The following is a 13,352-nucleotide window of genomic DNA, read 5'->3' as shown; positions in this document are numbered from 1 at the left end:
ACACCAGAATTGGTGTAGGGTGTCTAACCACAGCAGGGCGAGCGGTTGGCAGGGTACGTCATGCTCAGCAGTATTACGCTATTTTTAGAATTTGCCCAGCAGCTTGCTGTTGATACATCACCACGGAGAACAGTGTAAATTCTTTTAACCCACCCAAAAGATTACAGTGGTACTGGCCTGGGATCATTTTGATTGGAAAAGATTAAAGATATTTGTCTATCTTGAAACTGGTGGTTTTGCAATCTCGTTTAACGGTTTTCTAGATTTTTTCAAGGTGAATGCAAGATGGCTACAGACAGGCTTTCAACCCCTTCCACCAATATTTCCAGCATGACCTGTGCACAAAATGGTTATAGGGCAGTTGTAGTTGCAACTAGTGTTGGGCGAACACTTGGATGTTCGGGTTCACGAACGTTCGCCGAACATGGCCGCGATGTTCGGGTGTTCGCGCCGAACTCCGAACATAATGGAAGTCAATGGGGACTCGAACTTTCGTGCTTTGCAAAGCTTCCTTACATGCTACATACCCCAAATTTGCAGGGTATGTGCACCTTGGGAGTGGGTACAAGAGGAAAAAAATATTTGAAAAAGAGCTTATAGTTTTTGAGAAAATTGATTGTAAAGTTTCAAAGGAAAAAATGTCTTTTAAATGCGGAAAATGTAATTTTTCTTTGCACAGGTAACATGCTTTTTGTCGCCATGCAGTCATAAATGTAATACAGATAAGAGGTACCAGGAAAAGGGACCGGTAACACTAACCCAGCAGCAGCACACGTGATGGAACAGGAGGAGGGCGGCGCAGGAGGAGAAGGCCATGCTTTGAGACACAACAACCCAGGCCTTGCATGAGGACAAGAAGCGTGCGGATAGCAATGCATTTTGTCGCCATGCAGTCATAAATGTAATACAGATAAGAGGTTCCGTAAAAAGGGACCGGCAACGCTAACCCAGCAACAGCACACGTGATGGAACAGGAGGAGGCCCAGGAGGAGAAGGCCACGCTTTCAGGCGCAACCCAGGCCTTGCATGAGGACAAGAAGCGTGCGGATAGCAATGCATTTTGTCGCCATGCAGTCATAAATGTAATACAGATGAGAGGTTCAATAAACAGGGACCGGAAACGCTAACCCATCACAGATGTTCATTGTTCATGTTACTTGGTTGGGGTCCGGGAGTGTTGCGTAGTCGTTTCCAATCCAGGATTGATTCATTTTAATTTGAGTCAGACGGTCTGCATTTTCTGTGGAGAGGCGGATACGCCGATCTGTGACGATGCCTCCGGCAGCACTGAAACAGCGTTCCGACATAACGCTGGCTGCCGGGCAAGCCAGCACCTCTATTGCGTACATTGCCAGTTTGTGCCAGGTGTCTAGCTTCGAGACCCAATAGTTGAAGGGTGCAGATGGATTGTTCAACACAGCTACGCCATCTGACATGTAGTCCTTGACCATCTTCTCCAGGCGATCGGTGTTGGAGTTGGATCTGCACGCTTGCTGTTCTGTGGGCTGCTGCATGGGTGTCAGAAAATTTTCCCACTCCAAGGACACTGCCGATACCATTCCCTTTTGGGCACTAGCTGCGGCTTGTGTTGTATGCTGCCCTCCTGGTCGTCCTGGGTTTGCGGAAGTCAGTCTGTCGGCGTACAACTGGCTAAAGGAGGGGGAGGATGTCAATCTCCTCTCTAAAGTCTCCACAAGGGCCTGCTGGTATTCTTCCATTTTGACCTGTCTGACTCTTTCTTCAAGCAGTTTTGGAACATTGTGTTTGTACCGTGGATCCAGAAGGGTATAAACCCAGTAATTGGTGTTGTCCAGAATGCGCACAATGCGTGGGTCGCGTTCAATGCAGTCTAGCATGAATTGAGCCATGTGTGCCAGAGTCCTGCCAGAATCCTCATCATCCTCTTGTGAGCGTTGTGATAGTTGTGATGCATCATAGTCGTCACCTTCTTCCTGGTCTGCTTCTGCTGACCATTCGCGCTGCATTGTGGAAGTCCAACGTGCACCGCTCTGGCCCTCGTCAGTGGTGGCATGAAATTCCTGCTCCAACTCCAGCTGTTCCTCCTCCTCTTCTTCGTCATAGCTGCTGGGGCCAGCGTTTCCTGAGGCAGATGGCCTGATGTTGGTATCATCACGCTGATCGTTTTCTCCTTCAGATTCCCCCAGTTGCATCATGACAGCTGTTTCCTTGATTTTCAACATTGACTTCTTCAGTAAACACAGCAGTGGTATGGTAATGCTGACTGAAGAGTTGTCACTGCTCACAAGCAACGTGGATTGCTCAAAATTTTGGAGGACTTGACAGAGGTCCAACATGTTGGCCCAATCGGATCCACAGAAGCTTGGCAGCTGTCCGGATGCGCCTCGGTACTGCGCCGTCATGTACTGGACCACTGCACTCTTCTGCTCGCAAAAGCAGGCTAGCATGTGCAGCGTAGAATTCCAGCGCGTAGGGACATCACACAGCAAGCGATGGTGGGGGAGATTGAAGCGCTCCTGCAGCTCCGAAGCAGTACTGGAATTTCTACAATGTTTGGCCACTCGTCGCACCTTCAACAGAAGATCGGCCACGCCTGGGTATGTCCTCAGGAACCACTGAACTACTAGGTTCATCACGTGCGCCAGGCAAGGGATGTGTGTCAGCTTAGCCAACCTTAAAGCGCGAATGAGATTACTCCCATTATCACACACAACCATGCCTGGTTTCAGGTCCAGCGGTGCCAGCCACAAATCCGTCTGTTCCTTTATTCCCCTCCAAATTTCCTCCCCTGTGTGCTGCTTATCCCCAAGGCAGATCAGCTTCAGCAACGCTTGCTGACGCATGCCAACAGCTGTGCTTCACTGCTTCCACGATCCTACTGCTGCTGGGTTAGCGTTTCCGGATGAGGAACAGCTTTGAGATGCGTTGGAGGAGAAGGAGTCAGAGAGGTAGGTGCTGCTGTTGTTATCCAGTGGGAGGGACGGCGGTGCAGCTGTTTGCGGCGTGGGCAACACCCGCGCCGTAGCAGGTGAGGAATCGCTGCCAGGCTCCACAAGGTTCACCCAGTGCGCGGTAAGGGAGATGTATTGACCCTGGCCGAACGCACTCGTCCAGGTGTCAGTGGTGAGGTGAACCTTGCAGGCAACGGCATTCTTCAAGCTTCGGGTTATTTTGCTGACCACGTGCTCATGCATCTCAGGCACTGCAGAGCGCGCAAAGTGGTAGCGGCTGGGAACCACGTAACGTAGGATGGCCACTGACATCATGCCCTTGAAGCTGTTTGTCTCCACCACTCGATATGGCAGCATTTCGGAGGCCAGAAGCTTGGCTATGCTGGCTGTTAGTGCCAAGGCCCGGGGGTCATTTGCTGGCAATTTCCTCTTGCGCTTAAACATCTCCGAGACAGACAACTGAACCGTAGGGCTGCACACTGAAGGGCTGTTGGTTGTTGTGTTTGATGAAGACTGGGAGACCTCAAGAGCACTATTCCGGAAAGTGACAATGTCAGCGTCGTCTGATGTTTGTGAATGTTGTTGTGAACCACGCAATGGCTGGGCTACTGCTGCTGCTGAGGAGGGTCTAGTGGTGAGTCAGGTGACCCCAAGGGAGGCAGTGTTGCTGGTACCCTGTCCTGCCGCGTTTGCCCACAGAGTGGGATGTTTGGATACCATGTGGCGGGTCATGCTGGTGGTGGAGAGGTTGTTAATATTTTTCCCCCTGCTCAGGCGGGTCTTGCACACCTTGCAAATCACCATGGTACCATCCTCACTGCAGTCTTCAAAGAAAGGCCAGACTTTGGAGCACCTGCCTTGCTGGCGATTTCTGTTTGCGCCTCATTTGCGTCTCACTTGAACTTCCACGCTTGTGGTGCCTAAAATTTCGCGCCGCCTACCTTGTGGCACAAGGTGAACTCGTGCAGCAGTGGGTTCTTCAACAGACTCATCTGTGCTGCTACGACGGCGATGTTCTCCTTCACATACAAAATCTGGGTCTCTGTCCACATTGTCCAAACCCTCCTCTTCCATCTCCTCAAACTCGTCACATGTGATTGTGGGCCGCCACCGTGGAGTAGAGCTCCCCAGAACAACCTCTGCGCAGCTCACTCCAACGTCGTCTTCCAGATCTTCTCGGCCGACCTCCTGCAATTGAAACCCCTCCTGCCCAACTTGCTCTGGGATTTGGGTTTCAAAGTCCTCGGACTCGCCTTGCATTTCAGTGCGCGGTGCATTTCCCACATTAAATGGTTGTGAATCCGGGCACAACATTTCTGGCTGTTCCATTGACCTTTGAAAGGTGGAAGTTTGTTGGGCTGGGAATAGCTCCTGCGAATACAACATTGTGTCCTGAGGAAATTCTTTGGACTGGTTATTTGGCAGTTGTGTGCGTGGTGTCGCTGCCGGTTGTGTCAGCTTTGTGCCCACTGGCTCCTTGTAACTGGCTGAGGACTCGGACCTCGTGCGTGATGTGCTGGTGCTGCTTAACCCACTGCTGGACGCTTGAGAGGTCATCCAATTAATTATCTGGTCCTGTTCTTTTGGATTTGTGAGGGTTGATTTCCTGGACAACATGGGCGGTATTGAGTGGGTTTTCTTCGGTGCTCCACTGTGGCCTGTACGTGAACCGTCAGGGGAAACACCTCTTCCCTTGCCCCTCCCTCTTTCACAGGATTTCTTCTTCATTTCACTTATCCTTAAACTACACGCTGACTGGCAGCAGTACAGTGGCAGTACAGAAATGCTATATAGTGGTGGGTGAGCAGTGTACTACTATTCCCAGCAGTGACACAGAGCACAATGCTATACAGTGGTGGGTGAGTGGTGTACTACTGTTCCCAGCAGCGACACAGAGCACAATGCTATACAGTGGTGGGTGAGCGATGTACTACTATTCCCAGCAGCGACACAGAGCACAATGCTATACAGTGGTGGGTGAGCGGTGTACTACTGTTCAATCGTGCAATCCACATCGGACTCGACCCTCCATAGATGATTCAACTGATTTTTATTGTATCCATTAGCGGTGATATAGCACACTGAAAGCACAACGTTTCGGGCAAAGGCCCTTTTTCAAGTGCTCCACTTGAGAAAGGGCCTTTGCCCGAAACGTTGTGCTTTCAGTGTGCTATATCACCGCTAATGGATACAATAAAAATCAGTTGAATCATCTATAAAGGGTCGAGTCCGATGTGGATTGCACGATTGATTGGAACTCATATGAGGGGTTTGATGGACCTCTCACCGCACTGGACTCCCCACAATAATTGAAACTACTCTGTGGCCGGCAGGTGCTATTGCACGGTGTACTACTGTTCCCAGCAGCGACACAGAGCACAATGCTATACAGTGGTGGGTGAGCGGTGTACTACTATTCCCAGCAGCGACACAGAGCACAATGCTATACAGTGGTGGGTGAGCGGTGTATTACTGTTCCCAGCAGCGACACAGAGCACAATGCTATACAGTGGTGGGTGAGCGGTGTACCACTATTCCCAGCAGCGACACAGAGCACAATGCTATACAGTGGTGGGTGAGCGGTGTACTACTATTCCCAGCAGCGACACAGAGCACAATGCTATACAGTGGTGGGTGAGCGGTGTACTACTATTCCCAGCAGCGACACAGAGCACAATGCTATACAGTGGTGGGTGAGCAGTGTACTACTGTTCCCAGCAGTGACACAGAGCACAATGCTATACAGTGGTGGGTGAGCGGTGTACTACTATTCCCAGCAGCGACACAGAGCACAATGCTATATAGTGGTGGGTGAGCGGTGTACTACTATTCCCAGCAGCGACACAGAGCACAATGCTATACAGTGGTGGGTGAGCGGTGTACTACTGTTCCCAGCAGCGACACAGAGCACAATGCTATACAGTGGTGGGTGAGCGGTGTACTACTATTCCCAGCAGCGACACAAAGCACAATGCTATACAGTGGTGGGTGAGCGGTGTACTACTGTTCCCAGCAGCGACACAGAGCACAATGCTATACAGTGGTGGGTGAGCGGTGTACTACTATTCCCAGCAGCGACACAGAGCACAATGCTATACAGTGGTGGGTGAGTGGTGTACTACTGTTCCCAGCAGCGACACAGAGCACAATGCTATACAGTGGCGGGTGAGCGGTGTACTACTGTTCCCAGCAGAGACACAGAGTGGCAGTAAACACAATGCTATACAGTGGTGGGTGAGCGGTGTACACAGAGTGGCAGTAAACACAATGCTATATAGTGTGGGTGAGCGGTACTACTGTTCCCAGCAGCGACACAATGACTGGGGGGACCCTGGCTAGCCTGGCTGGAGAGAGAACTACCCTGCCTGCCTACCCAAAGCTAAACCCACAGACAAATGGCGGAGAAATGACGTGGATCGGGTATTTATTTACCCGAACCACGTGACCCGTTCGGCCAATCAGAGCGCGTTCAGGTCCAAACCACGTGACCCGTTCCGCCAATCACAGCGCCATGCGCTCTTAGTTCGGCCATATGGCCGAACGGTTTGGCCGAACACCATCAGGTGTTCAGTCGAACTCGAACATCACCCGAACAGGGTGATGTTCTGCAGAACCCGAACAGTGGCGAACACTGTTCGCCCAACACTAGTTGCAACTGAATGTAAGGGTTATTTTTAACTATCCTTAACCATGCTGCCCCATAGCCAGTGTATGTGCGCACCATTTATAGGAAAATTCCACATGTGGTTTTGAATGGTAGTCCTCTGCACATGCTTGAGGAAGAGAGGACAGGATTTATGGGTGGGGAGTAAGCTTTTGAGTCTGGTCAGCACTCCAAAGTGTTCCAATGAGTGAAATATTAACTTGACTTTAAAGTCAATAAACTTAAAAAAAATAATAATAATTCATTGGTTGTGTAAGTATTCATCCCCCTGAATTAAGGCTTGTTGGAACAATCTTTGTTGCAAACACAGCTGCATTTTTTTTTTCTTTTTCACAAGCCTCAATCAACTTTATTGCTATCCAGGACCGGTTCGCCAATGAGGCGGGGTGAAACAATTTCCTCAGGCTGCACGTCCAGGGAAAGGGGGGGAGGGGGGCCTGGCCGTGGGGCCGCCGAGCTAGAGGGGGTAGCGGGCAGGAAGGGGGTATTGGGCACTGGGTCACCCGATCTGCGCTCCCTCTCCAGCTTTTAAAGTTCAGCAGCCGCCGCTATTAGTGAGAGGCAGTGGGCGGGGATGACTCACCTCTTCGGCGTTCCAGCGTGCGTTCCGCTGTCGTTACTTCCTGCAATGCCACCCACTGTATTCTCACAAGTTTGCCTCAGGCGGCAAATAGTCTAGAACCGGCCCTGTTGTTATCCCTTGTTTTTCACAGAACTGCTGTAGTTCTGTGAAGTTTGATAACTAAAGAACACAAATTTTGTGTTAGTTGAAATTACAATCTTAGTTGTTATTGAAGGGAACCTGAATCAATTAAAAATATTTAAAATAAACACATGAATGTACCTGCAAATATATATTACATACTTGCCTCACCATCAGTTCCTTTCAGAAGCTCACAGTTTTCTTTCAACAACGATTCCTTACAGTTCTGACTGAGGGCCCTTTTTCACTATATCAGTTGTTGTTATTTATAACTATAAGGAAAACTGATGTGCAAAGTAATGTCCATGTTTCCCTATGTCTCAAGAGATATTAGTGGTTAGCAGAGGGCTGACCTGGAACAGGTTACGGGGTCATCACCATTTTTAAAATGGAGAGTAGATAGTTCCATTGATCACAGTCGATAAACAGGACGTTGGAGAGGAAGAAGGTTGATGAGCAGACTTTGCAGGAGGTAAGTATAGCGTGTGTATGTTGCTTTTGACTTATTTTTTAGTTCAGGTTTGCTTTAAGACAGGGAAGGGTTATTATTAGAGCGGATCCAGTATTGGTGATACTGCATAAAAACCTATCTTACATTTTCCGGCTGCAATGTAATATTAATGGCCGACTGGTTGCTTTAGGCACCTGGACATCCTTTCTTCTTGGGATAATATTTTATTAAAGGGAACATGTAGAAAGTGTAGTTGCATTTTTCAGTACATTTTTTATAAAAGTATTTATTGGGTTTAGTGCTTAAAAGAGATTTTTCAGCAATCTTTTTTTTTCTTCTAAGAAAAAATATTTGATTTCGTCACCAAATATCAGATAGGCTTTGAGCGCCACCTAATGGCAAACTCTGTAAGCTCAAAACGGGTCTTGTTTTGCTGTTCAGTAGCAAAGGTAAGGTGCACAGAGTACTAGGGCCCAGCTATGAGTCACAGTGAGTTTGCTTTAGTAAAGTTAAAAGCCTATTTCGGGCTTGTGCTTTTTTAAATGCATATTGTGTTGAACACATAATAATGTTTATTAATAACAAGAGCATTGCACAGCTACTTACCTTGGCAGTATGTCCCATCATTGGGCATAAACGTTTTCTGGCCAGTTGAGGAAGAGTAGCCAGAGACACATGTGCAATAGTAGCCCCCAATGGTTTTTGTGCAGTTGGCGTAATCTTCACAGATAGTGGGGTTTTGGCATTCATTGTAATCTGCAAAACAATGATTTGTGGTTATTAAATCACATCCCAAAAAAATAGTCATTAATAGTAGGAGGTTAAACAGAAAGAGAGACAGAGAGACCAATATAGTGTAGCATCAGAGCCGGTTTTACCTTAAAGTGAACCACCGGACTAAAAATCTACTTGGCAGAACTGAAAAGGCTTGGTGTTTCTTCACAGCATCAGAACTTTGTTTTTCTTACCAAAACATCATTTTTAGCTACATTTTTACCTAAGCTCCACCCATCAAAGAAAACTGCCCGGGCTTTTTTTTCTCTGATGCTGTGCAAAGCATGATGGGATTTCCTATGTTGTTATTCACGTTGCCTAGCAACTGGGAGGGGTGATCAGCACACAGGACAGTTGGAACTGTGTCTCATGCTCCCTGTCACCTCCTTTCAACCAAAAAGATGGCTGCCCTCATGAAATCAAACATTTGCCTGTTCTTTTAAAACAGGGTGGGTAAGAGATTATATTACCTACCTATTTTAATTAACATAACTAATGTAACTTAATGGCAGTATGTTTGTTTAGGCTGGAGTTCCTCTTTAAGGCACTATAGGCACATTCCTACAGGCGCCTGATGATGGAAAGGCGGCTCACTCCCCTCCCCAAGTGACTCCCTCCCTCTTTTCCTATACAGAGTCCTGATGAGAGTGTAAATGAGAGGTCACTCAGCTGGGTCTCGTCATTCCACTGACCAGATCTCCCTTCAGTTGGGGGTACTTCTACCTACTTAACATTGAGGGTACTTCTGGCTACTTAATAGGCGCACCTGTAGCTACCTATGATGATGGGCAGGGGAAGTAAGGGAGAAGTGACAGCTGGGACAGCCAGCACACTTGCGCTGTGGTTGCACAATGCAACGTGTTTTGCTGGATCAAACCCACTTCATCAGGCAATAACGGGAGCAATAACTAATCAGTGTAGCTGCCAAGCACCATTGTCAGAGGCGCTTGGCAGCTACAATGACCAGTACTAGTTATTGCTCCCGGTATTGCCTGATGAAGCAGGTTTGATCCTGTGAAATTTATTTTATGGACCAGGGCTATACAGAGATTGCTAGCCGTCAGGCTAGTGTTGCCTTCTGTTGTTATGGAGGGGGCGTGTAGGGGAGAAGTAACATTGCAATTGGTGTTTTTCGGACATCGGGTTTCGTTAAGATCGTGCATGACAGATCCTTAAAGAGAAACATTAACCAAGAATTGAACTTCATCCCAATCAGTAGCTGATACCCCCTTTTCCCATGAGAAATATTTTCCTTTTCTCAAGCTGATCATCGGGGGCTCTGTATGGCTGATATTGTGGTGAAACTCCTCCCCCAGTGTGATGTCAGTGTCTCACAGCAATGAGGTCCTGACATCACACTGTGGGAGCCTCGTTGGTATTGTGGGAAATAACAGCTGTTTCCAACTGCCAAAAATGCAAGCAGCATCTCCTTCCAGTGACATCACCTGCCAGCAGTAAAATGTCACCATGTGATCAAGATCTGAATGTAAATCAGGAAGAGGAAAGATTTTACAATGAGCAAACACTGACTAAATTATTTATACATAAGTATTGTAAAAAATTAAGCACGTATTTTATTAGATTATTTCCACTGAAGTTCCTCTTTAGGGACCCCCTATGGCTGAGCAGGATTGTTTGAGTGGCTTCTGTACATTTTCAGTTGTTGGCTTAAATGGTCGTTATTGGCTATTTTGGGTGACAATTATCGTGTGTATATACATAGCTTATTGTTTAAAAACAATAAGACTTTAAATAAAGCACCGTTTTTTTACCCATAAGACCGAAAGTGCATGAGCTTGTCTCAGATCAGTAGATTGTTATGTGCTATAGAAGATGAAGTTATGTGATCATAAATGCCAGAGTAAACAGGTGGCTTTTCAGTTTTCAGTTTAAATGTCTCCAGGGTTGGAGCTTTCTTCATTGGGCACGGCAAGGTGTTCCAAAGGGTAGGACCAGCATGACAGAAGGTTCTGACTCCTAAGGTTTAGTTTAGTAGGACTCTGGAGGTGGTCAAGTTATTAGATCCTGTTGATCTGAAGTTGTGGGAGGTGTGATGCAGTTGCTAAACCAATCATGCTGGGCATTATGGGACTTTTATACAGAGCTGAATTTCCCATGGAGATAAATCATTGATTAGTTGGATTGTGGATTAGGAAGGACAGATAGGCGGGAAGATGATGAGGATTGCGAGTTGCTTACCGCAGTGCGTCCCGTCATTGGGCGTAAACCTCTCCTCACCAGTTGAGATGTAGCCAGAGACACACATGCAATAGTAGCTCCCGATCGTGTTGGTGCAGTTGGCATTCTCTCCGCAAATGGTGGTGTTGTGGCATTCATCGTCATCTGCAAAACAATAGGTACAAAGACATAAGGAAAACAACCAAACAAACGAAATTAAATAAAACAGCTATGCATACAGTAGTGGCTAGGGATAAGATAATAATAATAATAACAACAACAACAATAATAATAATAAATAGTTTCTCTTTGCATTCTGATTTCATGTAAATGTTATGCAGGTTGATTTCGGACCAATGAACATTGTCAAGAAGTTATTCTGATTAATCTAAATTCAAGCGCCATATAATTTACAGGAAAAAAAAGTTTTGTAAAAGTAATACCTTTTAATATTATTTACTTAAAATTTAAATGCCAGGACAAATGATTTGTATCTCATTAATCATCCCTAATGGTGGCTGTCATATTTAGTTCATTTTAAACAATACCAGTTACCTGGTGTAACGATCGGTGTCAGCACGCAGAGAGAATCTGATTATTGGTGCTGCAGTATCACCAAGAATACAGATATATACCCGATTATTGATGATCTGCAGAATCACCGATAATACAGATATATTGCTAACCTCTGGACACCTGGATAATGTGAGTGTTTGGTGTAACGGTAGTACTTTGAGTATAGCACAGGAAATTAGAGACAGTATGGGCAATACTGCTCTAGAGAAAAGGAAACCTTCCAGTAGCCTTAGACTCCCCAAGGGGCGGAGTCAGGCTGGGATAAGGAAGGTCCAGAGAGTGAGTGACAATCAAGATAAATGTCACTGAGTGATCTGGAGACTATCTCTTAATAGTAGAGATAGCTCTCGACAGAGCTGGGACAAGGTCCTCCAGCACCCAAGGCTGAGACACCAAAGTGCGCCCCTCCATCCCTGCCTCCCCAGCCGTCACACACTGACTGCTATTACACTAATAGGTGCCACAGGGCCCACAACCTCCCCAACACCTTAATCTCTAGTTATCTGGCTTGCAGTCACTGCTATGTATCCCCTTTTCTTATTTCTTTCTGCTTCATACATGATTAGGAATGACAGCTGAATGAATTGTGCGCCCCCTCCTACACTGCGCCCTGAGGCTGGAGCCTCTCCAGCCTATGCCTCGGCCCGGCCCTGGCTCTCGAGGTCGAGCAAGCCAGGTCGGCAACACACGGTCAGATAAGGTACATAGACCGAAGGCTGATTTGGTATCCAAGGCTAGCAGGGTTTGGCAACAGAGTATCAGATATGCGAGGTACCGAATCAGAGATCAGAGGAGTAGTCAGGAAAGCAATAGGTCATAACAGATATCAAACAATGCCTAGTCTGGGTGTGAGGTCCTTGGTCTCTACACCCTTGAACTGGTCTAAGCATAAACAGATTGATAACACAGGTTCCCTAGTCTGGGTGAGAGGTCCGTGGTCTCTACACCCTGGAACTAGTCTGATGTATAACAGAATGGTAACACAAGTTCCCTAGTCTGGGTGTGAGGTCCGTGGTCTCTACACCCTGGAACTGGTCTAAGCATAAACAGATTGATAACACACGTTCCCTAGTCTGGGTGTGAGGTCCGTGGTCTCTACACCCTGGAACTAGTCTGAAGTATAACAGATAGATAACACAAGTTCCCTAGTCTGGGTGTGAGGTCCGTGGTCTCTACACCCTGGAACTAGTCTAAGCATAAACAGAATAACAGTACAAGTAATCTGGCTCAGTGTGAATTCCCAGGTCCACCTGGTTCAAACACACTGCAGGATCTGACGTAGTGTTCGCAACGGCAGACAACCAGCAACTGACAAGCAAGCTGTATATATAGTTGCAGGACTCTGCCGCCCCGCCCGAGCCACTCAGCCAATCAGGAGTCCAGCAGGAATCAGCTGACCATCCTGATCAGCTGACACATCTCCTGCTGGCATAAAGGTCCTGACTTTTGGCGCGCACGTGTGTAGCTCTCCATCCAGGTGCACCAGAGATCCCAGCCGACCCAGACATGCGTTGCTGCGCGGAAACCGCCGCGCTGGACGCGGAATCAGCCGCCCTGCCGCCAGTACACGCGGCGGCTTCTCCGCGTTTTCTCACACCTGGCAGTCCTGCCGATCACTTTGGTTTACAGTAAAGTCTGACTCACACACCTGAAACAAGCACGCTGCTAACCTTCTAATCAGATGTCAGTTAGAAACATCTGACTGGCATGCTTGTTTAGGGTTTACAGCTAAGAGTATTAAGCCTGGTACAAACTTTCAATTAAAATTGGCCAATCACTGAACAACTTTACAACCTCCATGTAGTATGAGGGTTTACCTACACAAACTTCTCAAAATATTTAATAACCCTCATACTACACGGAGATAGGAAAAATGGTCAATTATTGGCCAATCATAATTGAAAGTGTGTAGCATGAGAATTCATAAATAGATTTTGTGAATTTGTACAGCGGGAGACATGGCAGCGCTTTAAAACAGAAGTTATACCTGAATGTTTTATCTGCATGGATATGCAGAGCTCCTGTAAGTCTAACACTAGTCTAGCAATAAAAACATAATATTCCTTGTGCTGCTAA

At 47.1% G+C, this 13,352-nt stretch overlaps 1 protein-coding gene across 1 annotated transcript in view; it reads right to left on the bottom strand.

The window, feature by feature from the left end:
• Window positions 1–13,352, bottom strand: part of ADGRL4 (adhesion G protein-coupled receptor L4) — a 238,061-nt gene that overhangs the window by 128,523 nt on the left and 96,186 nt on the right. The window contains exons 3-4 of the mRNA XM_068242460.1: window positions 10,722–10,865; window positions 8,355–8,504 (exon numbers count right to left, since the gene is read on the bottom strand). Coding sequence (XP_068098561.1) covers window positions 8,355–8,504; window positions 10,722–10,865 — 294 coding nt within the window. The remainder of the gene's footprint in view (window positions 1–8,354; window positions 8,505–10,721; window positions 10,866–13,352) is intronic.

This window comes from Hyperolius riggenbachi, chromosome 6, assembly GCF_040937935.1.
Source record: "Hyperolius riggenbachi isolate aHypRig1 chromosome 6, aHypRig1.pri, whole genome shotgun sequence".
NCBI classification, from domain to species: Eukaryota; Metazoa; Chordata; class Amphibia; order Anura; family Hyperoliidae; genus Hyperolius; species Hyperolius riggenbachi.
Note: the sequence above shows the minus strand (reverse complement) of the source record. Positions and strands in the feature narration are given on the sequence as shown.